The sequence below is a fragment of the Dermacentor variabilis genome, chromosome 7, assembly GCF_050947875.1.
Source record: "Dermacentor variabilis isolate Ectoservices chromosome 7, ASM5094787v1, whole genome shotgun sequence".
Classification (NCBI taxonomy): Eukaryota; Metazoa; Arthropoda; class Arachnida; order Ixodida; family Ixodidae; genus Dermacentor; species Dermacentor variabilis.
The window spans coordinates 59,400,393-59,424,586 of NC_134574.1; the positions used below are offsets into that span (position 1 = coordinate 59,400,393).

A 24,194-nucleotide genomic window follows, 5' to 3' on the forward strand; every position below is an offset into this window, starting at 1 on the left:
AAATCAGAACACTTGTTTCGCCATGGTGATTTTGTTTTAGTTAACTCCGGCTTTGGATGATTCGGTGTGCTATACTGGATTTAAAAGATTTATGTATGTTACCGAGTCGAAGATTCGACATACACGAGGCAGTTTGCGGTGCGTTATTGCTAAGCCAAATAACAAAGTGGGAATTCGTTGGCAAAAAAGTTCTTGAAAAGCGCAGTGGTATGTATATATTCTGCGAAATAAAGTGGACGTCCTCGTAAATAAAAAAATTATTTCATAGATACGAGTTTATTGACGTGATATAAAGGTCAGTGATCTTCAGATGTTTGCATATTGTGTTATTCAAGACGAGAAAGCATCAGCAGCGATAGCCAACCAATTTCTGCAACTAAACTCTAATGAAAAAAGTAGCGCACACAGGTGAAGCGATTGAGCTCTTAGGCGCACGTTCCTGCGCTGTGGGTCGGCATTATGTTATGCGAAGGGGAGGGAGCCTGCGCATGCGCTGAGTCGTTCACGGCCACGGCATCCTCCAACGTGTGGGTGATCTGATCTGGGCTTCCGAAGGAGGGCCAGGGTGGCTTGAGGTACGAAGGGCTATACCCTTGCAGACGGCGTCAGCTACTGAGGTCACTCCGCGGTACCAGCACGTCTGACGTAGTACACTGCTCCTGCAAAGGGCGACGGCGAGCCGCTACTAGAAAGGCTCGATGTGACGCGCTCGCCGGTGTTCTCGTCACTGACACTCGTGACAGGACTTCCTCGCGACGAACGAGTGCTCTCGTGGTTGGTGGAACGAAAGCGTGAAATGAAGAAGAAGAAGCGCGAGAAGACGTGCTTGTTCGGCGACCACTGCTGCGATGACGCGCGAGTAGCGCGCGTCGTTTGTATGGAAGCAAAGCGCTGCATGAGCGGGGCTCTGTCTGCGGAGGCTGCTATGAGTCACGCCCACGCATCGCCCACGTGTTGCCTCTCGTGATCTCCCGATTGGCGAGGCAGTCGCGCGACACCCCGCTCCGTTTGCAGTGCGCCACACCAGACAGATTGCCCCTGCCACTTACGCTACTCACAGAATCCTTCTCTTGACATAAGTCATGTACCTATATGGTAATAATACAAAATATTCACACGCGAGATGAAAACAGGTTAGAAAGCTGCGATTAAATTTCCCATTAGGCAGTTTCGTCATGTTTTGCGATGTTTTTCTCTTTCTAGTGCACTCTTAAAGGTGTAGCGGAGAATGGATCTCCAGAAGAAATTGGAAATTCAATCTCTGGACTTGTGGCAATACTTCTGAATAGCCTTGGCTTGGGTGAGTACCATATATTTGTTACTATTTGGTAGCACGTTTAAGCACACATGCAGGTAAGCCTTAAAATTTAGAGTGCCTGTGCTAGGCACTCTAAGTATCCGTTATGGGGCGCTAGAACGTAAAGCTATTCGAAACTGTTCTCATTCTGTTAATGCAATCAGAGTTCCAAAATTAGTCAAGGGGGCCCCGTATCGCCTGTTTGTCCTGCGATCAAATAGAAACCGCACAAACCCCCCATCTGGTATGACTTGTGCTCGCTGCTTATGCTTTATTAGCCCGAGCAAACTAAAAATATTTATTTCTGATTCGGCACCATTTTGCCATTAGCCTCCGCTATTGGTCGAAAGTTGAAAACCTAATTTATGCTAAGCAAGGGCAAGCTGGTAAATTGCACACGTCTGTGCCACCCGCCCCATACGGTTACCTACTCTCGCGGCGCTCACTTGGCCCCACAATATTCCTGTTCCATATCTGCGAGCTCCTAGCCTCTTGTCAGATAGTTAGACATGAATAACCCCGGCAAAGTAGGCAATGCTATTCGCTTTGAAATCAAGCAAAATGACCTCCCCTAATCGCGGAGAACGTTTGATTGAGCGGTTCAAAAAACGGTTCGAGTCACCGCCGGGTGCTTCCCTCAGCGGCTGCATAAATTTGACGTCATGATATTGGAATGAAAAACAGAGTAGACTATTTTTACTTTATAGGGCCCCTGCAATATGAACGAAGTAGGTAGCGAAGTTTGTGTTGAAGCCTTAATTATGGTGTCATCGAAATAATATTGGGCAAAATTATTGCTTGCATGCATTATCAAATACCGTGGTGAGTTCCCTTTTCCCTTCAAATAAAGATTTCCTAATCCCGCAATTGAGATCTTCTCTCATAACAATAGTGATAAATATTGTCTGCGGCATGTAGCATAATTCTGTTTCTTGGCCTGCATTATGCCCCGGTCACACAGGAAAACTTAAGCGCCCTGGAACAGGGCCACTGCGCCGCAAGTGTCATTCGCAGGCTGTCACGCGGGAGCGCTTAGCAACGCTTACTGCAGAACACACTCGTGACCGAGTGGGTTCGGCAAACGCACTTCGCTGCGGCGAAGTGTGTAGCCTCGTTAGGAATGAGTAAAAAATTATGTAAAGTGATATTCACAACAGAGTCCTGAGTAACTTTGTAACACTTACTCTTTATTTTTACGTTGCTATTATTTATTATTATTTTTAAATTGCTAAGTATTAAAATTGGCCGCGCTACCAAGAAGAAAAGAAAGAATACAATAAGGCAGAAGAAAAAACTACTCTCACTCGGGAGCCCTTTACGGCCACGCCTGGTAATGGCCGCGTACTTGATCGGCGGAACGCGTTGGTTGCACTCGAACTGGTCAAATCCTGTTGTCTTGCCTTGGCTGGTGATGATTATTTTTGTTATTGGGGTTGAAACGAATACTTCACAAACTGGGTTTTCGCACGCACCTTTAGGTTAGCAAATGCATGCTTCGCCTTCTCACTGTCCGATTGAAATCGCCACCAATCTGAAACAACACTTCTCGTCCTCATGTAGCGGTTGGCGCCCCGGAAATCACACTCAGCGCGCTCAAAGTGCACTTGCCCAAAGTGCAATATAGTATGCCCACGTGACAAGTGGGGTATTGCTCTAAGGCATGGGCAATGTCTACACAGAAACATTGAAATGCATCATCGACTAATCACCGTTACATTTACCTCATATTTGCAAAAATATTATTTACCAGCGCGTATTACAATTCGCCAATAGTAACTGCTGAGTTTGCAAGACACGTACGTACGCTCAGAATAGTTTCTCCGCATGGCAATAGTTTCTTCAAAAGCGCACCCAGAATATGTGAAGAACTACGCTGGTGTTCTCGGAAGTAAGAGCTTCAATAGATCAAAATGCGTGCTTCAAAAAAACTGAAGTGATAAAACAGTAAAATTTTACGTCAAGTTTGAGCGCACTTATCTCCTCACTGCTGCTTGTTTCAAAAAAACTTCCTAGTGGATGTACCTTGAAGACTCAGTGGCATCAGTTCACAAACTGTATAAAATCAGTTCAACATATTCATTTCTTTTGCAAGTGGTGTCCGCCTCTTCAAGCAATTCATCTCGATAAATGGATTTGGGCTATAACTTACATGCGATTTTTATCTGTGAGCATAAAATGAACACTTTCCTTTCCCCGCCTGCCCTTTTTTATTATTTTAGCGCAATAATATCGATCTTACGACATCTAGTATCTTCAACTGTTTTTGTGACCAGGTAAGTGTATGAAGTATACCATTTAAGGGTTCTTCAACTGGCTAGTATCATCATATATTCCAAACAACTTCAATAGAGAAATTGATAGTTTGTATTCGCAAAGCATTTCGCTCGGTAGGGCACTATGAAGAATAATTTTCGACCAAACGTTACCGGCAGTAAAAAGCAGACACCAGTAAGGCATAACCCCTGGAAGTTAAATTTTCTGAAATGAAGGACGATGTTTCCACATTTCATTTCTTTCCAACCCACTCAACGCGGAAGAAAGAAAGAAAAAAATTAAGTCCAGTTAGCACGAACGAGTGATTCGGAAAAAGCCGAGCTTCCGCAGTCGTCACTGACGCCTGCTAATCGGATCTGCGAGAGGCCTGCACCGGCAGAGTTGGATAAGGAAGCTCTGCTAGCTACACGAAAAGAAAGTGGTGTTTCTGTGGACATAAGGAACTACGCCAGCACCGACGATGGTGTGGAAGCATTTGGGTCTGACACCAAACAAACAGTATTGCGGAGTATATAGGTGACGAACGGGGGACACTTTCCAGGAGTAAAAAGAACCACCCATGTTCGAGCGTGATGCATATGGAGATGCCCCGAATAGTTTGCCACTGGAACATTTTCGTGCGAACCACGTGAAACGGAGGTGTTTTGACAGCCCACAGTTATGTACTACTGCGCAGGGAAAGCGCAATTACTCAATAAAAGAAAAAGACATGAAGCTACATTTTAAATCGTAGAAATCCAAAAAACATTTTTCTCTTCGTTTCTCGTTCTTTCCTTTCAATGCTGTTTTTTTCTGTTTTTCCCTCGCGGATATTCGGGCGCACTAGCAATAGAAGATTTTGTATTCAGTGGATCTGTTCTGCTAACGTGCACATCGTATGTATTCCCGGTACCGTAACGTTCCTCTTAACGAAAGTCTGCTGAGTAAACTAAAAGGTAGCTGTCAATCAATGGTGAATCGAGAAAAGAAACACCTGCGTGTGTTAGATGTGAGACCTTTGTAATCACTTAGCACAATTATTCTTTTGTATTTCCTTAAAAAGAAACAGATAACTTGGAATGCCAGAATAATTACATTAGCCTTAGTAGAAAATGATCTTCCAATTCAGATTAGTAATACAAAAGGTATGAGGTTATTCTGCCAATTTTTGGGACCTTTCTCTCTAATGTTCCTAAATATTGCTTCGAGACCTTTTATTTTGTCGCTGTGAAACGCAACTAGCTACCGTGGAAACGTTGCCGCGGCAAAAATCTGTCTCCGGAAGAGGATGGTATTCGATTTCACCCAATGTACAGCACTAGCTGTGCATAAAAGATGCCGATGAACCAATATAGCAGATGTGGTTGCCTTTGAAACTGACACGCTCAAGCATTCTAACCGGTAAAGTGCCCGCAATTCAGTACTAGCAAATACTACATCATCTATCTTATAAAATGCATTCAAGCTACCCCTCCATTGCTTCGAAGAAGTGGAAACAGAGCCGTATCGAAATAAAAAAAATGTATTGTTACTAACCGGGCAATAGCACATATGCGTGAAACTATTTCCCCAGTGAAAGCTGATGGAAGAATAGCTACAATCAAAGCATCACATATAAGATACCTGCAGTAGTGTAATGTTCTGATTATTCGATGTGGAAATAAAGAACAAGGCGCTGTGGTAAAAGGCATTCATTGGAGTGCATTTAGTTTCATCTTATTTAGGCTATTGCGGGAGGTATTAGGTTAACACACACGGTGTTTCCAGTACAGTGAATCTTATTGTTTTATTGATGCAGGCTAACACATATGCGCGCACACACAAAAAAGTAATGTTGAGGCATTTGACGCGTAAATTTCGGTTGCTAGTGACAGAACAGGCATCACAAGCGAGATGTTAGAGCGACGTGCATACTTCACCTATCATGTTCTAAAATATTCTGCGTTTACTGCGGCACCTTTCTCTTTGAAGTTTCGCAGAAATAACCCATTTTATCATTTGAATCGTTCAGCATAACAATAGCCACAATTAATTTCTTTGTATTCAAAAGAAAAATAAGAGGTTGCCTTCATTTAATGGCACGCAAGCTGCTGCGGGGACGGCGCTAGCGTAAACTTCTTTGGCACTACGCTCGTAGCCGCAGAAAGCAGCCGTTGAGGGACGGGTGCCGTGTATTCCAGGGAAGCAGGAAGCATGGGGCATCCACACGTGAATGGCTACTTTTTGCAGCTGCAGGCAGGCAGTGACACAAGCTTATGCTAGCGCTGTCTTAGCAGCTGCCATTTCTCACATAAACGCAAACATCTTCTGTATATTTTCTTTAACAAAACTAGTAAGTTTTTACCAAGTGTGGCACCGAACGATGTAGTCTGGAAAGTGCAATATTTGAGTGATATTTCTACAAGAACAGTGCAGCCGTAAGCAAAAATTGTCTTTCGAGCACTTTAATCGAAATAAGCACGCCCCAGTAGAACCGCTAGGAATGGAATCGAAGTAAACGCGTGAACAGAACAAAAGTTTTCATGATTGCAGCAATTTACTCCAACTTATTCTTCAAAGATCTGGATGAAATTTGTATGTTAACTTAAGCAGACAAAATGCATGCTGTGAACCTTGCTGAAGCAAGAGACATAGAAATCATATTCAGGGGAAAAGCAAATAACGTGGCTCTTAGTGAAGTCCTGTTTTGGATGCAAGCTTTTCAGATCGATAAGAAAGGCAGCCATACCAGAAATTTTAACTTTCTGTGTTAACCATGGCGAATTCAAAATTACTAATAGCGTAGTCACCGCTCTTCCACAATAAACTAGGCTCTTGCAAAAGCATTTGTACTTCAAGGTGTATAACCAATCAATTTATCTATGCTCACAATCGCTTGTGGACATATGCAAACAAACAATATCTTTTGTAACGCTGGTTTATCTGACATCATTGCCAAGTTTAACATATACTAGCCAGCGCAGCTTAGGAGCCTCGAGTATCACATATCATCATGACGAAACAATTAAACGATTTGAGTGGTTCCATTCTCTTGAAAATATCTAATTTTTCAAAATACCTGAAATACAACATAATCATAATTCAACAGTTACTGAGGTCTGCGAGCGCGCGCTGAAGTAAGATTATATTCACATCTGGTAGTGCAGTTTTCATCTCCAGACACAACGAAGCAATTTCTCTACGGTGACATTATTTACTTGGAAGACATAGCTTTAGTCGGTGTTAGCATGCTTTTCTGATTACGTAATCTACGAAGGTAATGAATACATATAGAAACTTGCTTCGCATGGCGCGTTTCATATTTAATAAGTGTACATGCTATCATAATGTTTTTCACGATAACTTTTGGAATGCTTCATTTCATGCAGACTTCCTAGTGAAGAATATCCCTTCGAGCGGTCACTGGGACGCAAACCGCGTCTGCCAAGATCCCATCCACCTGAACATAGGCGATGTTGGTCTTCTTGGTGAGGTAGGTGTACGCAATCCACATTGAAAAAAAGCTTCCGGTTTACTTTTCGACAGAAAGGATGATTAAGCTTGGTAAAGTTTTATGTAAGAAGAAAGTGGGTCGAACAGAAATTGTTCCAGGGACTTTTTTTAATAGACGGAACGATCATGAAATATTCTTCAGAATGCCAACAGTACTCATAATTCTTACGCGTGACATAGTATATAGAGCAACGTATCTACACGTCTAAAGGTACTTGCAGCACCCTATCAACGGCGGAGAAGTCATCGCTCTTCAGAAATGTTGATGCACAGCAGAGGTCACATTATCTGTCCCTGTTAGTTTGGCAAAGCTACTAACACCAGGCACATTTACACTTGGTGATATTTAACTGCACCGAGGCATTCGCGTCTTTGTAGAAACTACAGATACGCGTATATGTTAGCCGTATTATGACCAGCTAGCGCAACTAGATCAAGAGTGGAAATTTTGCTAAGGATTCAAAGCTAACTCCAGCAGCAAAAAAGAAGCATCATTGCGTGTCTTTCAACTCGCCAAGAGTGCTCCGTAGAAGTTCTGCGACTGTGCCTTGTTCGTTGCACATAGTAGATGCTTCAATGAGATGCTTTATCACACAAGTGTGAAAGCAAGAGATGGCTTCAACGGGCCCTGCAAATGAGTACGTTAGCCTGTAAAACGTGAAAAAATATTACCTGGTTGTGCCGCCGCGTGGTGGAAGCCATATTGTGAAAACTGAAATAGGTGTCAAATTTATGCTCGGAGAGCAACTTAACAGCAGTGACGAGATAGATCACTGAAAAATGCAGACAGCACGTGGAAATCATTGTTTCTGTACGTCAGATAGCCAAAAATATTAAATCACATGTAAAAGGCAGAACGAAGACAGTTTTTTTGAAGCATTCAAAATGCTCTCAACGCCTGAAATGGATCGGTAAGCAAAGCGTCCATCATACTAATCTCGAAGGGAATGAAGCCTATTCGGGTGCCTGGGTAGAAAAAAAAATGACCCTGGTGCTTACGCATAATTACCAACAAATGACTCCACTTTCATCTCTATAAACAAATATCAGATTGAATATCTCAAAAATAAAGAACTGTTTGTACGCCGCTCCTGTATAAGTAATCCGACATGCATGCTGAAGGGCGCTTAAGGGCACTTGTCGGTTTACAGTAATAAGTGTTCTAGACGGTTTCTTTTAGCTTTAACGTACTATATATATATATATATATATATATATATATATATATATATATATATATATATATATATATATATATATATATATATATATATATATATATATATATATATATATATATATATATGATGTTAGCTGTGTCCTTGGACGCGGTGATTTAAGCTGCGCACGAACCGACACATTTTAATTTCCAAAATTTTTGTTCGTGGTCCAGTCTGTATGAGCGCAGCGTTACAAAGCACATCGTCAAAATTTTATTTGACGAGAAAAGGCGCCTTTGACTGTGCCATAAGTAACGTTGGATACATGCTGCAATATATATATATATATATATATAGCCACTTGTCAATACCGGCTTATCCTTCCTCGGGGAATGTATCTCACTCACTCACTTTGTTATTGCTCAGAGCAAGAGGCGTCTCCATGATTTCCAGCTTACCAGAATGTTACCGTCGATTTTATCTGCTGTATATGCTATCCCCGAACCTGGTACTTCCAGGTTGCATACGCGGCACCAGTTGTGTAGTAGTTTCTGAAATGCACGCGGTCACCAGCGATTACTCTGCAACATTCGATGAGTCTCGTCTTGACCCGCCGACAAGATTTTCTATGATTGCCGACTGTGCTCGCGACTATCGTTGTGCTTAACTGTTTCTTGTTTTTCTGGGCACAGGCTCACCCAATAAAGAGTTATTTTTGAAATTCACAGTTTTGCAAGTGTGCTCTTTATCGTCGCTACAACGTCGCATGCCGGTACTGGCACCGGTCCTGGTGCATTCATGTACCCGGATGCCCCCATCAAACCCGCACACCGAAATCAACACCAGCTTCGCGTCTGACCAAGCAGCAAGCCAAAGGCTTCACACGCTGTACCCGGAGCAGAGACTTCTGCCTAAAACGACTAGGAAGATCGCTGACAAGTGAATTATTACCATCACTGACCTAGCATCGCCTGCAGCCATGGTATTGCAACAATCCAGGCAACCACCTATCTTCGTCATAGCTTCATCCATCGACGCAGAAACCTGGCTCGAGACACGCGGAAAGCTCTCAACCTTCAACAACTAGAACACTGAAGACATGCTTTCATGTGTACTTCTCGTTAGGCGAGGCTGTGAAGACGTGTTCGGAGAACCGGTACTGCGCACATACAACGTGGGACCTCTTCTGCGGAAGCCTGTACTCGTCGGAAATGACCGAGGAGAAGAAAGTTCGCGTGCTCATGTGTAGTGTGAAGCAAGAAACTTTCGCCGGAATAATACGGAACCCCCGAAGAATACCGTCGAAGAGTCCGGACATCTAGAAAACGTTCGAAATGCAAAACAGGCAATGCAACCACCGCACGCTCCCGGCAGTCTGCACCGATATTCAAGGACTGCGTCCGAACTACGTGCGGGAGACTATAAGAGAAGTTGTGTGCAAATGAACTGTGAAGGACATGTCCAGCCTCAAAGCCGCAGGTTACATCGATTGCTGCTATTGTCCAGGAAGAAATTCAGGAAGCCCTAAAAGCACCAGAACTGCCTCGGCATAAGCATAAACCAATGAGCTACATAGCTGTCGCCCGCGTGCTCGCCATCAAGCCAGTCCTCCATGGCGGCGCCAGGACCCCGTAGTGTCGCAGTTCCATCGCAAACCGACACCGCCGGCACCTCCGCCTGTCCGCGCATGCAGTACTCCGAAGACGACCGCCCGCTCTGCTATCACTGCAAAGAAGCTTCCCATGTTTACCGCCTTTGCGCATGCCGCGGCTTCGCGCTTCTAGGTTTTGCCGTGAACGTGCCGTGCTCGCAGCAAGGTGAAGGGCCTCGTGACATCACCGACTACCTGGAGACCGCCGCGACCATGTCGCTCGCTGTCACCGGGCCGCTAGCTTTCGCCGCAGAGCCTACAATACACTGGCCCTATCCGGGTTCATTCAGTTAGCCCATATCCGGAAAGTTCAAAGCAACAGCCAATGGAGATGCGGTTGCTGTTTGTTGAAATGTCTAACACTCTTAGCCACCGACAACGAGGCTTTGACATCCCACTCGACGACGTTGCAAGGAGACGCCGCTATAAGGACCAAGCCTCAATGTAAAGACTATGCCGCCTACACATGGCCTCACGATGAGATGAAAAAACAACGGGACAATGCCGCGCAGCTGCGATCCGATGCCACGACCTAACCGTAACGCAAGACAAAGAACCGCCAACGTCGACGGGCTTCTCGACGGCCACGCATTCACTGCTTTAGTGGATACAGGAGCCGTCTACTAATTCTCGACGGTAACATTCGCCGCCAAGCTAAAGAAAGTCAAGATTGCATGGAAAGGCACCCAAATCCGGACAGGGGGAGGACTCTTCATCAGGCCAATTTGAATCTGTATGGCAAGAGTTACAGCGCGTTACCAGTTTACAGTGTGACGTTAGTTATCTAGCCGCAATGCTTCACGCAATGCTCATTTTGTGAAGAGTAACGTGGCATGCATCATCGAGTGATTTCATGCAGGCGCTTGTGCCGCTGCTTATGTCTTCAGACGACGAACCCGCAAAGCTATTTTCGCACTTTATGTTAGTTTTATTTAAACTGATATTCGTTGCGTTCCAAGTTGTAACTTAGCGGAACAATCATGCCAATCGTTAATGAGGAAGTAGAGCATATACGTTGTTGATATTGTACTTCTAATAATCCACAGCAAATGATTATCGTAAATAAAAGTCTCACGTTCCTGCAGTGTCAATCAGCTCGCAAACAGCAGGCAAGAATTTATTGCAGCAGGATGGTGAGAAAAGTGGCGGACACATGAAAACGAGAAGAAACAGCGAAATGCAAGAATTGTAGAATATTTGGAAATGTATGGCGGGATGCCAATAAACTTTGCAGAAGCATAGAAACAGACAAGAACTGATGGAAGTATTCATAGAATGAAAAAGAAGCTGCCCAAACACTTAAGCAAGCAATAATTTACTCAAAACGGTATTCCTTAGAAGGAATAAATATGACAGTACTTCTTGTACCTCTACGAAGAAGCGTGAATAAAGTTAGAAAAATTATGCGAATGGTTGGATGCCAAAATAAAATGGCTGAATTTTTGCTTCTTCATTATCCGCCTAGTGTCTATGTGTCTAAGTTAGGCCAATATTCCTGCATAGTTATGTGCTCCAGTTACGCAATTGTGGAGAAGCCTTGAATGCTTTTAGGTATCGTGGAAAGGTACTTTTCGGGACCAGTTGGCGAGGGAATTGTCACAGGGCTGCAGCACAGAGCATCGGACGAAAGGAAAATGGACGAGATAAGCGCTACCAACAACTCAATGAAAATACCACCGAAGCAAAGCTATCGCATATCTCAGGTCTAACATTCGCTAATGACGTTGCTTCCAGAATGTAACGTTCTGGTTTTGTTTGTCTACGGCCAACAAACTCCGCGTTCTTCTGCCGTGGACAGCAACCACGTCGTTGGTAGTGCGAATTTGCGTTCAGGAGTGTGGACGCTCATCGTTCAGACCCTGGCCCGTTTGTCGAGGGTAGTGTGCCCGTAGCTTAAAAGAAATAAGCACGTGGCACAAAAATCACATGGGACATAACTTCTCTTTTGACGCGCAGCAAGTTTGTTCTTGTACACATTACCTTTCTGAGACAATAACGTTCTTCCAGTCCTTTATTTCCTTGAAAAAAAACTAAGGAACTATGTTTATTGTCTTGCTGAGGTGTTACCTTTACGCAAGCCTCATCTTTTCTTGAGAATAATATGTATAATTAAAGCAAGGCTTCTGTATTGGTTCTTGCGCACCTCGTGTTTTTTGTGAAATCCGTTAAACAGTTTTCTTTAGCATCGCATTTTACCTAGCGTATTGTTTTCCTCTACGTATCGATACTATAAGACACATTCTTTCGGATGACTTGCTTGTCAAGTATTATCATAACAGACACTTTTAAAGTGCCATCGATAACAACTTTGTGGTATTTATTGGCAGGCATACAGTCATACGCCGCATCTCTTATCTATGGCCGTTGCGTACGGGTGGTGGGTTGGCGCTGTCTGTCACAGTAATAGTGTATTCGTTTGATTTCAATTTCAGTGTGTGGATGACTTAGCGGTGTTGTGCCAAGCGGGCACTCTGGCTGAAGTAAGTTGTTTTGCTTTCTTTATTGTAACAATTAAATTTGATTCTTACATCTCAACCACATACTTTGTCGCTCAGATAATTTACATGTATTTCCGTGCATTTTTTTTTTCTGCAGGACACAACCTACGAAGAACTATTCGAAACTCTTCGTGTGAGTAACCAGGTTTACTTCAGCTTCACAGGCGCACTTCGTGCGAAATGTTCAAGTGTGTTGATATTGCATCATCCTAATCAGCAAAAATAAGTGATAGATAATGATAATCTATCATTTCTGTGATAAGGAACCGGCTTTCGTTTTGCGTTGCTTTTTCTTTACAAATTTTCAAATGCGCCATCATCTCAATGCTTCGTTCTTTGATTACCCTTTAGAAGAAAACTGCATCTCAAAGCACGCGTCTTAAGTAGGTAAATGGGATTAGAACTGGACACATAGCGTTGCGCGTGGAACATTCACTGCAAGAATCCTCGGAGAGTTTTTTTAACGTTGGAGCAGGGACACATTCAAGGAGAATAGGTTTTGCAGGACTGGACGACTTAAGCCGATGCATCCGTGGTATTACCATTTGTGTACATGATTACCCTCTCTGGTGCCTCACTGGTGTTTTAACCATTGTTCATTGTGAGGCGATTAAAAACTGTTCTGGCTGGATGAATGTTAGTGAGCATGTTACTTAGTGTTACTTAACCACGGAAGGAGAGCCAACTAAAAAAAAGAGCAACTACAGTGAAAATCTGCCGCTGGCTAAGAATGAAATGAGAGGCCGGTGGACATGCAACATTCTTTCGGAAACTTAACTAATATACCCCTCCCTAATTTCATCTAAGGCTTAAAAGAAGGATTATGATGCCCCTAATGTGTTGAGAGGAAATGCATGCAACTGGCAATTGTAGGTAAGTAGTAAACAATAGTCTTCATTCAAGTGAGAATTATTTATAAATACTCACCCCTAATTATTGAACCTTCGCAATTCTAAATGTTTACGATCAGCCACAATAAGAAAGTTATACAAGTTATACAGCATTTTAAGAAGCATCCGATTGATCAATATGAAAATTTATTCTTCCATCTTTTTTTCCAGTACCATAAAGAACGCTCGGGAAAAAAAAAGACACCTGACCACTCGCTTTCGCGCTGTGATCACAGCAGGACAGAACCAGCGAAAGCATTATGAACAAGCGCCTTTAAGCATGTGGGTTACGACAGAAAAAGTTACAGCGTGGCGACAATGTAGGCTTCTTCTTTGGGTGTCTTTACATGAACCCGATAGGAGCGGGTCCAGTTTGAAGGCGGTGCTCAGACCGTCCAGCTAGACAGCGTGTACACGAACTCTTACTTGACAGTTCGCGGTAGTTGTAGCAGTCGGCGTCGTGGCCAGAGAGATGACAACGCGTTCGTTTAATCGCTGCTGGCTGCGAACCACCGACGTGACCTGCCCGCCCTTACAAGCACGCTTCGTAAGGGTCGGGCTGGACCAATAAGTGCCCTGCAGTCGACCTGGCTCAGCCGGACTTGCCAGCGTTTCACTCATTCGAAGCAGTCGATGTAACCAGCTTTGTTTCTTTTTTAGGGCGAGCGGCGAAGGGGGTGGTCGTGTAAATGTGCTGATTGTGATTTTCACTGTCAGGAACGTCCGGGTGTGTTGCTTGCAGTTGTCGAGCCGAAATGAAATGGTGGCGTTAACATAGAAGCCACTGACAGTGTAGCTTGCCTGTAACTTACTCAGCCTATTGTCTGAAATTCTCAATGAAGCTGTAGGTTAAAAGCGTTGTATTAGTCATATCATAAGAAGCCAACAGACACTGACACCCAGGACGACAGGGGGAAATTACTTGTGCTTAATAAATAAAAATCGGGACCCTCCGTTAACCCCCTCTCTTCTCGTTTATTACATACCGAGGGTCTCGAATACGGCAACATTGATGCCTTCAGGTAGCATGTGTGGGTGTATTGACCAGTTGCCTTCACTTAAAAAGATGACGTTCTCATGACGCCGGCGGCAAAAGGGGCGTTCCACGTCCGCAGCCTGGGGAGTGGCTAACACTCCCAGGGTTCTACTAGTACACATAAATAGCCAAGAAAGTGGATGGGGAAGCAGCGCCGCGGTAGCTCAATTGGTAGAGTATCGCACGCGAGATGCGAAGGTTGTGGGTTCGGTTCCCACCTGCGGCAAGTTGTTTTTTCATCCCCTTTAATTTCCATGATATTGTTTCTTTATTTCATTTATTAAGCACAAGTAATTTCCCCTATGTTGTCCTTGGTGTCAGTGTTTGTTGGCTTCTTATGATAGGACTATATATGTATATATATATATATATATATATATATATATATATATATATATATATATATATATTGTGAGGCGATTAAAGACAGTTCTGGCTGGATAAATCTTAGTGCGGGTGGTACTTAGTGTTAATTCACTACTGAAGGAGTGCCAACAAAAGAAAAGAGCAACTACAGTGAGAATCTGCCGCTGGCTAAGAATGAAATGATTGGCCGGTGGGTATGCAGCATTCTATTAGAAACTTAGCTAATATATCCCTCCCTAATTTTATCTCTGCATATATATATATATATATATGGCGAGAGTGTGTGCGCATTTGCCTTGGCTGCCTTGAACCGGTGCAACAAATTATTGTGCACTAGTAAGAAGTCCAATACACTGCAGAGTTGGACGTTTTTTCCAGAACCCCGTGAAACGTTATCGCTGAAAGTGTGGTACTTTGTTATTTATTTATTTATTTATTGTATTTTAGGCTCAGTTTCCAGCTATACAGAATACAAAAATTGTTTTCGTAATTCGTTCCTCCGAATGGCCAACAACATGTGTCCGATCGGGTCTTCTTATAGCGCATCTATAGATGAGAAAAGTTTTGTAACATTAACAGGGAGACCTTGAGCATTTGTTGTGTTCGCCATGGTCTGTTCATTGATCTGCCGGTCAGTGGGTTATTCTCACGAGTGCAGAAATATCTGCATGTTTACGTAGCAATGTCCGCCCCAATTTTTTTTTCTTGCCTTTCTTAAGTGATATTTTCTGCTCCCAAGCGCTTTTGCCAAGGCGTCCTTCTTTTTGTGTTCACATCCTCTTTTATTATTCCAGTGTTTCTTGAAGGCATTATCGAAGCAAGACCTGGTCACCATCACCGCAGGTGTTGTCTGCGACATTTCCGCGCTTGCCGAACAAGCTGACTTTGGAATAGACATCCTGACGTTCCTCGTTCGTGCTCTCACGGGTGTGGTTACTAATGTCACGTGTAAGCCTATTTGATTCTATTGCATAGTGAGAGATTTATTTGCAGAATGCCTATTAAATTCATCGATGTGAAGAAACAATGCGGCAAGCAACACGGTGACGCGAGCACAATACCGCAATTATCGTTTAAAACCTTCTAATTTCGATCCAGATATGTACTCTTACAGCCAGGTATAATCGCTCGCGACGTCTGCTACACTTTAGTCAGTCTACTATAATCCGTGCCTTCACTAATTTTACTGCTGGCCGTTCATAACAGCTAGATTATTCATTTGCATGCAACTATTATTTGTTTTTCTTTATACACCGAAAATATCGAACATATAGTTCAGGACTTCGCATGAATCAAAGACAAGATAATACACACGTCATCGGAAGCATATAGACAGACTTCAAGCTTGTAACCACGAAACCTGCGACGCCGCTATTGCTCTGATATACGGAACCAATAGAAGATAACCCCTTGTCGCGATTTCTCGTCCTGCCACTTCTACTCGTGGCCGCAATGTCCTGCGAGCTGCTCTACGAACTTAAATGATTCGGGGGGAACAATAGAGTCAGGCTCACGGTAGGCAACGGTAGGCGCCTATCTCTGTGACGTCATAGCACAGAGCAGGTGTGTAAAGGAACTCCGCAAATTTTATTTGGTAACATTGCAGCCCCATTCAATGAGCATGGAAATTGAAGATATGGAGGCGCTTGGGCATCTAAAAGACCAAGTATCGCCATGTATGCTAGCATTAACAAGAACGGTCTGACAAGCGCCGCACTAGAGTGTGGCACTCCTAAAGGAACAAAAATATTATTTACGACTCCCACTTTCAAGAGTTAAGACAAAGGCCATCGCTTGTAAACTTTGCATAAAGCCTCACGAACGGCTCCAAGAAACCTAATACGGTAATTGTTTCTTGGAACCAGTTTGGTTTTCCGTGTGCCAGGAAGGTAATGCGTCATGGAGTAATAACACATTGGCGCGCCCCATTCCTGCGATCGCCGCTCTGCCACAAGCTAACAGGAGAAACACTTACGACAATAGTGTTTTCAATAGGCTGCGTCATCATACCTGACCCCATTACTGGGCATCAGGAAATGTTCCTCTATGCCGTAGCGTCACAACAATGTCGATGACTCGAGACGATGCGTAACGAGGACTACTTCGGTAACAACTCAACATAGCTTATATTTCTATATCTTCATAATGTCTAAACGTTATTCTACAACGTTTTAAAAGTGTGCGCGCACAATTTATAAAAGGCAAACTGTCGTGGTAGAATTCCTTTAACAATGATAAGTCCTTGAATTTGCTGTCCAGCTAAGAGTCCGCTATATTTTTTAAAATACTGTCGCACTCAATATGAGGTGCAACGCGGGAATCTATCTGGCGTGTGTCGGCGCTGCCATGCTTCCATACTGTGCCCGTATGACAGCACGGCCGCGCCTACGCAAGAAAATTGCTGAAAAAGTTCCGAATATGCGTAGCACCCTCTTTACAAAAAAAATGGCATTTGTCATAATTATTAGTGAAAGGACTGACGGGTGTATGCACATGTTGCAACACATCATGAGCGTGATGGTACTTTAGTAATCTGCGCAGAGCACTACTTGTGACCACATGACTGAAAAAGAGACCACAGTTCCTTGATGGTTGATTCTCACGATTGTTTACAGCATGGTTTCGACGTATTCCATCGTCTCCCTTTTCATATACTTCAATTGCTCAGATTTACAAGTACAGCAGCCTTTACTAAGCGAGGTATAGTCATTCGATACTGTCAGCAAAAGACTCATATTGGTATGTAAGTAAGCAGAAAAACACCGCTAACACTGCTTCACAATGCGCTCATGGCGAAATAACAGACTGCCTCTGTCTGAGCACGAGAAGCATAAAACGCTATATGATTCTTTTTTTTTCTGTGTGATGTGGGGCACAAATTATTTGCGCCTGCATGGAATCAGAGGGCAGTTATATAAAGTTCCAGGTTTCCTTGAAGCTTAAAGCATTCACAACGATAATTAAGTGCTAGAGTACTAAGCGACATCTTGTTTTCTTTTGGGGGGTGGAGGGGGGGAGTAAAATTAGCACTTAAAATCTCTTTACTTTCTGGACAATGTCGTTTTTTTTACCCCTGTTTAGTTACTAAGCACATGCAAACAAAGTTTAGTCAACAAGCGCGAACTCTCGCTGTCACAACGCCCGCATGATGAGAAGCCCCGGAAACGGGTAGCTCTGTTGTTTGTCGAAAGAAAAACGAGCTGAGCTGCAGCTCCCTTAAGCGTTTACACGGCGCCGCCCTTTGAAAAATCATATAAAAAAGTTATCTCTCAAAGTGGCGCTTCTACAAACCGTTCGCATGCTCTGACACACGCCGGAGATCACATTAAACCGAGCATGCGTCTTCATACGCTGGAGATCACTGTGGTGCCAACGGCGATATGCAGAGGTGCGTGGAATGTCTCTCATATAAAGCGCAAACCCTTTCATGTCGTATACATTTAGCAACACCAGCATATGTCTGTAATACGGTAAGCACTAGTGTGCCAAAGTCTGTAGAGATGCAAACTTCATAATTCACGTACATATTTTACAATGTCGCCATTGACAAAGTGCACAGCAGCTTTTTACGACATCGTTCGTCTGATACTTCATTGCTCCGCGTGCTATTTCGCATGCTGTTTTATATCCATCAAGGTCAAAAGGTGCTATGCTAAGGTTTCATGAATTAGGCTGTAACTTTTCACCTATCAAATTTGACCTGAAATATAAAGTACGATGACTAATCTGCTATAAAATGGACTACGTTTTGCTGACAAGAATGCCGCACTGTAACAATACTGTGTTTTCGAAACCATCTTAGAAGCTGCTTATCTTTTCTTTGTGTGGGGCACACGCTAATTATCTTTAGCTCAGGGTAGGTTAAACGCTTTCCAGATAAGTCGTTGCGCACAATCTGCAACTAAGAAAACACAATAAATGACTGACATTCGCAAGGACAAAAAATGATAGTTTCATGAAAATTTCTTCATCTTGAGGTAACTGACGTTTCTATTTATGTCTCAATTCAATAGTTGCATGCCATTTCCTGTAGGTTTGTTCTAGAAGATATGATTGACTTAAAGCTGCGCAGCAAGCTGTCATCTGCAGAGCGTCGTAGGACGAATACTAGGCATACATATATGCGTTTATTCTTCATTTAATACACTACTTGGGTTCCACTGAGCTTACCGTATCCGTTAGAAATTAGCATGCGCTTATCTTTTTATACTTTCATGCGCTCTACCGATCGTAGCATAGCGCAGCATGTAGAGGCGTTAGGTGGGGTAATGCGCATTGACCATATGTTAGTGAAGTCTAGGATTTCTCTCATCTTGAAGACAAAAGTGCTACGAAAAGAGACTTGAAAAGTACCAGAATTTTAAAGAATGCCAACATTATACTAATATGAAGTGAATCATTAAGGAATGAGCGAATTATTTGCCCCTTAGCTTACTTTCAGTATTGTATAAAGTATTCACCAAGATAGTTTCCAACAGAATAAGGGCAACACTTGACTTCCGTCAACCAAGAAAACAGGCTGGTTTCAGGAAGGGATACTCTAGAATGAATCACATCGATGTCATCAATCGGATAATCGATAAATCTGCAGAGTACAATGAGCCTCTCTATATGGCTTTCATACATTACGAAAACGCATTTGATTCAGTAGAGATACCAGCAGTTATAGAGGCATTAGGTAATCAAGAAGTACAGGAGCCAGACGCCGATATTTTGGGAAATATCTTCGAAAATGCCACAGTTACCTTGCTTCTCCAAAAGAAACGCAAAAAGTTACCTATCAAGAATCGGATCAGGCAAGAAGATACAATCTCTCCAATGATATTCACTGCGTTATTAGAAGGATTCACGCTATTAGACGGGGAAGGCTTAGCGGTGAGGAAGAATGGCGAATATCTCAACAAGCTTCGGTTTGCAGATGACGTGGTCTTGCTAAGTAAAACTGGGCATCAATTACAACAGATTATTGATGGCTCTAACTGCGAAAGTGTAAGAGTGAGGTTCAAAATTAATATGCAGCAAACACAGGTAATGTTCCATGGTTTGGCAAGGGAACAAGGATTCATGATCCCCAGTTAGGCTCTAGAGTTTATGTAGGAGTGCGTATATCTAGGTAAATTACTCACAGGGGACTTTGATCATGAAAAAGAAATTAAAGATGAATAAAAGCGGGTTCAAGTTCACGCAGCAGGCATTACCAAATCCTGACTGGAAGCTTTCCGCAGTCATTATCAAGCAAAGCATGCATGCAATCATCTCATGCTACCGGTCCTACATATACGGCAGAAACCTGGACGTTAACAATGAAGGTCGACAACAAGTCAAAGACCGCGCAACGAGCGATGGGACGAAAAACGTTAGGCTTAATGCTAAGCGACCCGAAGCGAGCGGCGTGAATCAGAGAGCGAACGAGTATAGCCAATATTCTAGTTGATATTAAGAGAAAGAAAATGGACCTGCGCAGGCTATGTACTGCGCACTGCCGATGACCGGTGGACTACAGGAGTTACGAAATGCCTGCGAATGAGGATGACAGAATATTAGGTGAGGTGATTAAACTAGGAAATTTGCAGGGACAAGTTACAATAACCTAGTGCAAGATGGGGGTAATTGCAGACCGCTGGGATGGGTCTTTGCCCTGCAGTGGTCATAAAAATGGGCTCATGATGATGATGATGATCACGATAATCTTTTTGATAGACGTAAGTGAACTCTCCGCTACAATCAGGCATAAGTGGGATCAACGTTCCTGCAAGTCACTATAGAAGCCTCAAATATTCATGTTTAAATGAAGTCACACGCGTTCAATAGCAGTGTAGCGAGAGAGAGAAATTTATTTACAGAAAGGCAGAGAGTTCGGTCTGAGCTATAACTTGCTCTGGCCTGCTACTCAACACTGGGGAAAAAGGACGGGGAGGAAAAGGGCTGCTGAATGAAGATGGTATAAGGAAGAGATGCGTATAAACAAATTCACAGAGTTGTGGCATCTCTTAAAGCCATGCGTCCAGCCCAGTGGCTTGGAGAAAAGCTATAGCGGCTCTTGTTACCAGGGCTGCGCTGTTTGCATTAGGACAAGGAACTGAAAGAACTTCGTCAGATAACTGTCTCTCATGGATCTTTCCAATGGAAGAGACAGGTTGCTGTCGTTCTTGCGCGTACGCGGGACACACACAAATATATGTTCAAGTGTTTCTGGCACCTCAGAGCATTCACAGTTTGGGCTGGTATCACTGGCACATATCATATGCATATAACGGTTGCACCATGGTCGTGTTGCACCATATGCACCATGGTCGTGTGGCTTCTTTTGAGCTTGTGAGGTATAGGGAATTTCATTTCTTGGTCCCATTTGTGTAATCGCTTGTGTCGTCGATCTGGTTGGGTCCATTGTTCCAACGTAGAGTTGCGGTTTACGCGACGAAGTAGGGCGTTTGTGTCTGTTCGTCAGAACGGAATGCGTACTTTACATGCATTATCTAAAGCAATTTTCGCTTCAGCGTCTGCCTGTTTGTACCCGATCAGGCCACAGTGGGAGGGTATCCAGTGCGAGGTGACATTGTGACCATTTCTGGCTGCGTGGTCGAGACACTGTAATTTCTATAGCCATGGAATAATACGGGCCCCCTCTGAGGACACAGTCAATCGTTTGAAGAGCTCGCTTGCAATCGCAGAATATTGTCCATGTGCGAGGAGGCTCCACGGAGAGAAATCAAAGTGCCTCCCGGATGGCAACAAGTTCTGCTGCAGCTGATGTTGAGCTATGGTCTAGTTTAAACCGCCAAGCGATGATCATATGTGGAATGACGAAAGCTGCAGTGGAGGCATATGGTGTGACAGAGCCATCGGTATACACGTGTACAGTATCTCCGTACTTTGCAGAAATGTGCAACAGGGTGAGTTGCCTGAAGCCAATAGATGCAACGGATGATTTGTTAGTAATTCCAGGCATCTGAAATGTAACGACAGGTTTAGACAGAACCCACGGGGGTATTCTCGGAATACAGGCAGGTGCAAATCTTGACGACAAAACACTGTGATGGCGCGATAGAGTCCTTGAAAAGCTGGAACATGGGTGGGTGGCAAGGAGCGATGACAGAAGATGGTACCTGTGTCGGGTCAACACGCGAAGAATGGAAGTGTACACATCGGATAAAGTAGACTATAACACTGGAACCTCCTTCCTTCAAAGAAAATGTGATACAAATGTGAGTGCCGCTTAAATGCTGCGGTGAAATACAAAATAGATATTTTCCGTCAGCGACTGAATTCCGATCATACACGATAATAGTAGATTTGTTGTCTTTATATAGCTCATAACTTATTATTCCGAATAAATACAGGGTACTGTCGTCATTGTCCCTTTGACGTTACCTTTCTTGTTTACATAAATAGGGCTCGAAATGGTATTCTTCCTCTAATATAACCACATTTTCTAAGCCAACGCTCCCACCAGATACCACAACTTGTGAAATCCGACCGAGATTTTATGTTTGACGAAAATGTTTTACTCAGGTTACATATTGAAGTGCAGACAGTTTCTAGTGCGTTGTCATTGACCCCCAACCAGAGAAAGGCGACGGAAAGCGTCAATGCGTGCCGGGCTGCACTCAAAAACGTCACACTACTCCCGACGCGGTAAGATGACACTTAACTACCACGATGCGCGAATCACCGCTGTTCGCAGCACATTTTGTCGTTGCTGCATTAGATGCCGTGAATAACCTTAGAGCCCTCGTGACACGCAAGTCGTAACATGCGCATCCTTTAGTAAAAACTTGCGGGAAGCGGTGTTTAGAAATTCAAGTTGCTCGCCTTGCTTACCCGGGCTCGCATCATGCGGAAACGGAACATGCCACGCGCTTGACCACCACGCGTCAACACGCGACACCGAACGCGCTGAAATGTGTTGGGGAACGTTCCGGCGCGTGTCTCTGGGTGCGTCATTAGGACTGTTCACAAGACAACTGAATTTCACCAATGTCAGTTTGGCCTATGATCATGCTTTCTTCCTGAAGAAGGAACACTTGGTATTCCCTTTAATATATATGTGAATCTTTTATTTCAGGTTAATCCCCGAACAAGCTGCTCTACGCTAAGACCACGAAGAGATAAAGGACCGATTTCTTTGAATAAAGGGCGTCGTGCGTAAAGAAGGATTTCATAACGGTGGTCACTTTCGGACTCCACTTTAACATGCTTCGCCTAATAAAGCTATAATTATCAGTACTTTTTCAGTGCTTCTGCCGCGCATTTATCTGTATAAACCACGAATATGCCAATAAACAGCTTAAGGATGTCACTTACCCATGCTGGCCTCCTTATTTAAGGGATAAACTTACTTCTTGTGGTTAAGCGTGTATGTGGCTTGTATGCGGTATTTGATTACATGGCGTGGCGTGGTTTGTCTTAGGGTTGATTTTGTCTGACCCACCATATCTTACCGGTTCTTTTGACTTAACCTGAATGGTACAAATGAGCACGAAAATGGTGCTCACTGCACGTCTGTTATGTTTTTTACATACCATCTCTTAAGAAAAAAATATATGATACAGCTCCAACAAACAAGCAGAAATATATGTGAAGTGAAACTTTAGTGAAGCCCTGCCTAATTATTGTGAAAAAAGATAAGAGGGGCATACTTTTGTTTACTTTCGACCTACGCAGCGTGGACAGCCTCATGAAAGCTTTTAGTTTACCTAGCAAAATTGTAACAACATGAATAACATATGTGTTGCAATTGATATGTCTATGCAATACACTTCTCAGAAGTAAGCACCACATGCTTGCACTAAAATGCAAAGCACTAAATCACGTGTATCAGCAGCGAAAACACATGTAATGGGGGATATGGAAGTTCAAGACGCTGAGAAAAACGAGAACAAGATGAAAGCAGGAGCCAACGTTTCGACAAGGCAACTTGTCTTTTTTCAAGGCGGCATATGAACACGTATGCACACGTAAGAAGAGTTCGAGATGTCTACGCAGCGGTCCCATCACGATGAAAACAATATACCATGCTTGTAGTGGGAAGAATGGCAGTGAAATTTATATGTGCATAAAGTACGACAGATATCTAGCTATATTTAGGCAATATGTATGTGTTGGGTAATATCGCCGCGTACCCATTCTGGAGGAATAACCAAGAGTGGGTACGCACCCAGTCGCACATACCAAAGCTCTAAATCAAGCATGTTTAAATTGATGGACCCCTGAATATATACGTCATTACGGTAACACGACCGTATGCTTTAGAGATACAAATGAGCCGATAAATATGTGTGGTTGTTATGTACGATCTATAGTTTTTTTATTACCCTAAGTAGTGGTGGCTTTACGGACACTACTTTGTTGCTCACTGTATAAGCTCTGCAGCTACTTGTATTCGACCTGTTTATATTTGTCACATTTGTTCATATCCGAAAATACATTTGCCGAGGAACTGACCGAAGCGTCAGCAGCAGCCGCCATGCCAAATCAAGGAGTGCTGGATAAGAAGCATTCGCATTAAGGACGTAATAACGTGGTCGATGATGAAAAACAATCCGCTCAAT

At 43.4% G+C, this 24,194-nt stretch overlaps 1 protein-coding gene across 1 annotated transcript in view; it reads left to right on the forward strand.

Moving 5' to 3' along the window:
* LOC142589072 (uncharacterized) overlaps nucleotides 1-22,933 on the forward strand; it is a 39,561-nt gene extending 16,628 nt beyond the window's left edge. Inside the window, exons 5-10 of the mRNA XM_075700856.1 lie at nucleotides 1,204-1,300; nucleotides 6,919-7,022; nucleotides 12,286-12,333; nucleotides 12,449-12,484; nucleotides 15,438-15,591; nucleotides 22,709-22,933. Coding sequence (XP_075556971.1) covers nucleotides 1,204-1,300; nucleotides 6,919-7,022; nucleotides 12,286-12,333; nucleotides 12,449-12,484; nucleotides 15,438-15,591; nucleotides 22,709-22,713 — 444 coding nt within the window. The 3' untranslated portion in view covers nucleotides 22,714-22,933. The remainder of the gene's footprint in view (nucleotides 1-1,203; nucleotides 1,301-6,918; nucleotides 7,023-12,285; nucleotides 12,334-12,448; nucleotides 12,485-15,437; nucleotides 15,592-22,708) is intronic.
* The last annotated feature ends 1,261 nt before the right edge of the window (nucleotides 22,934-24,194 follow it).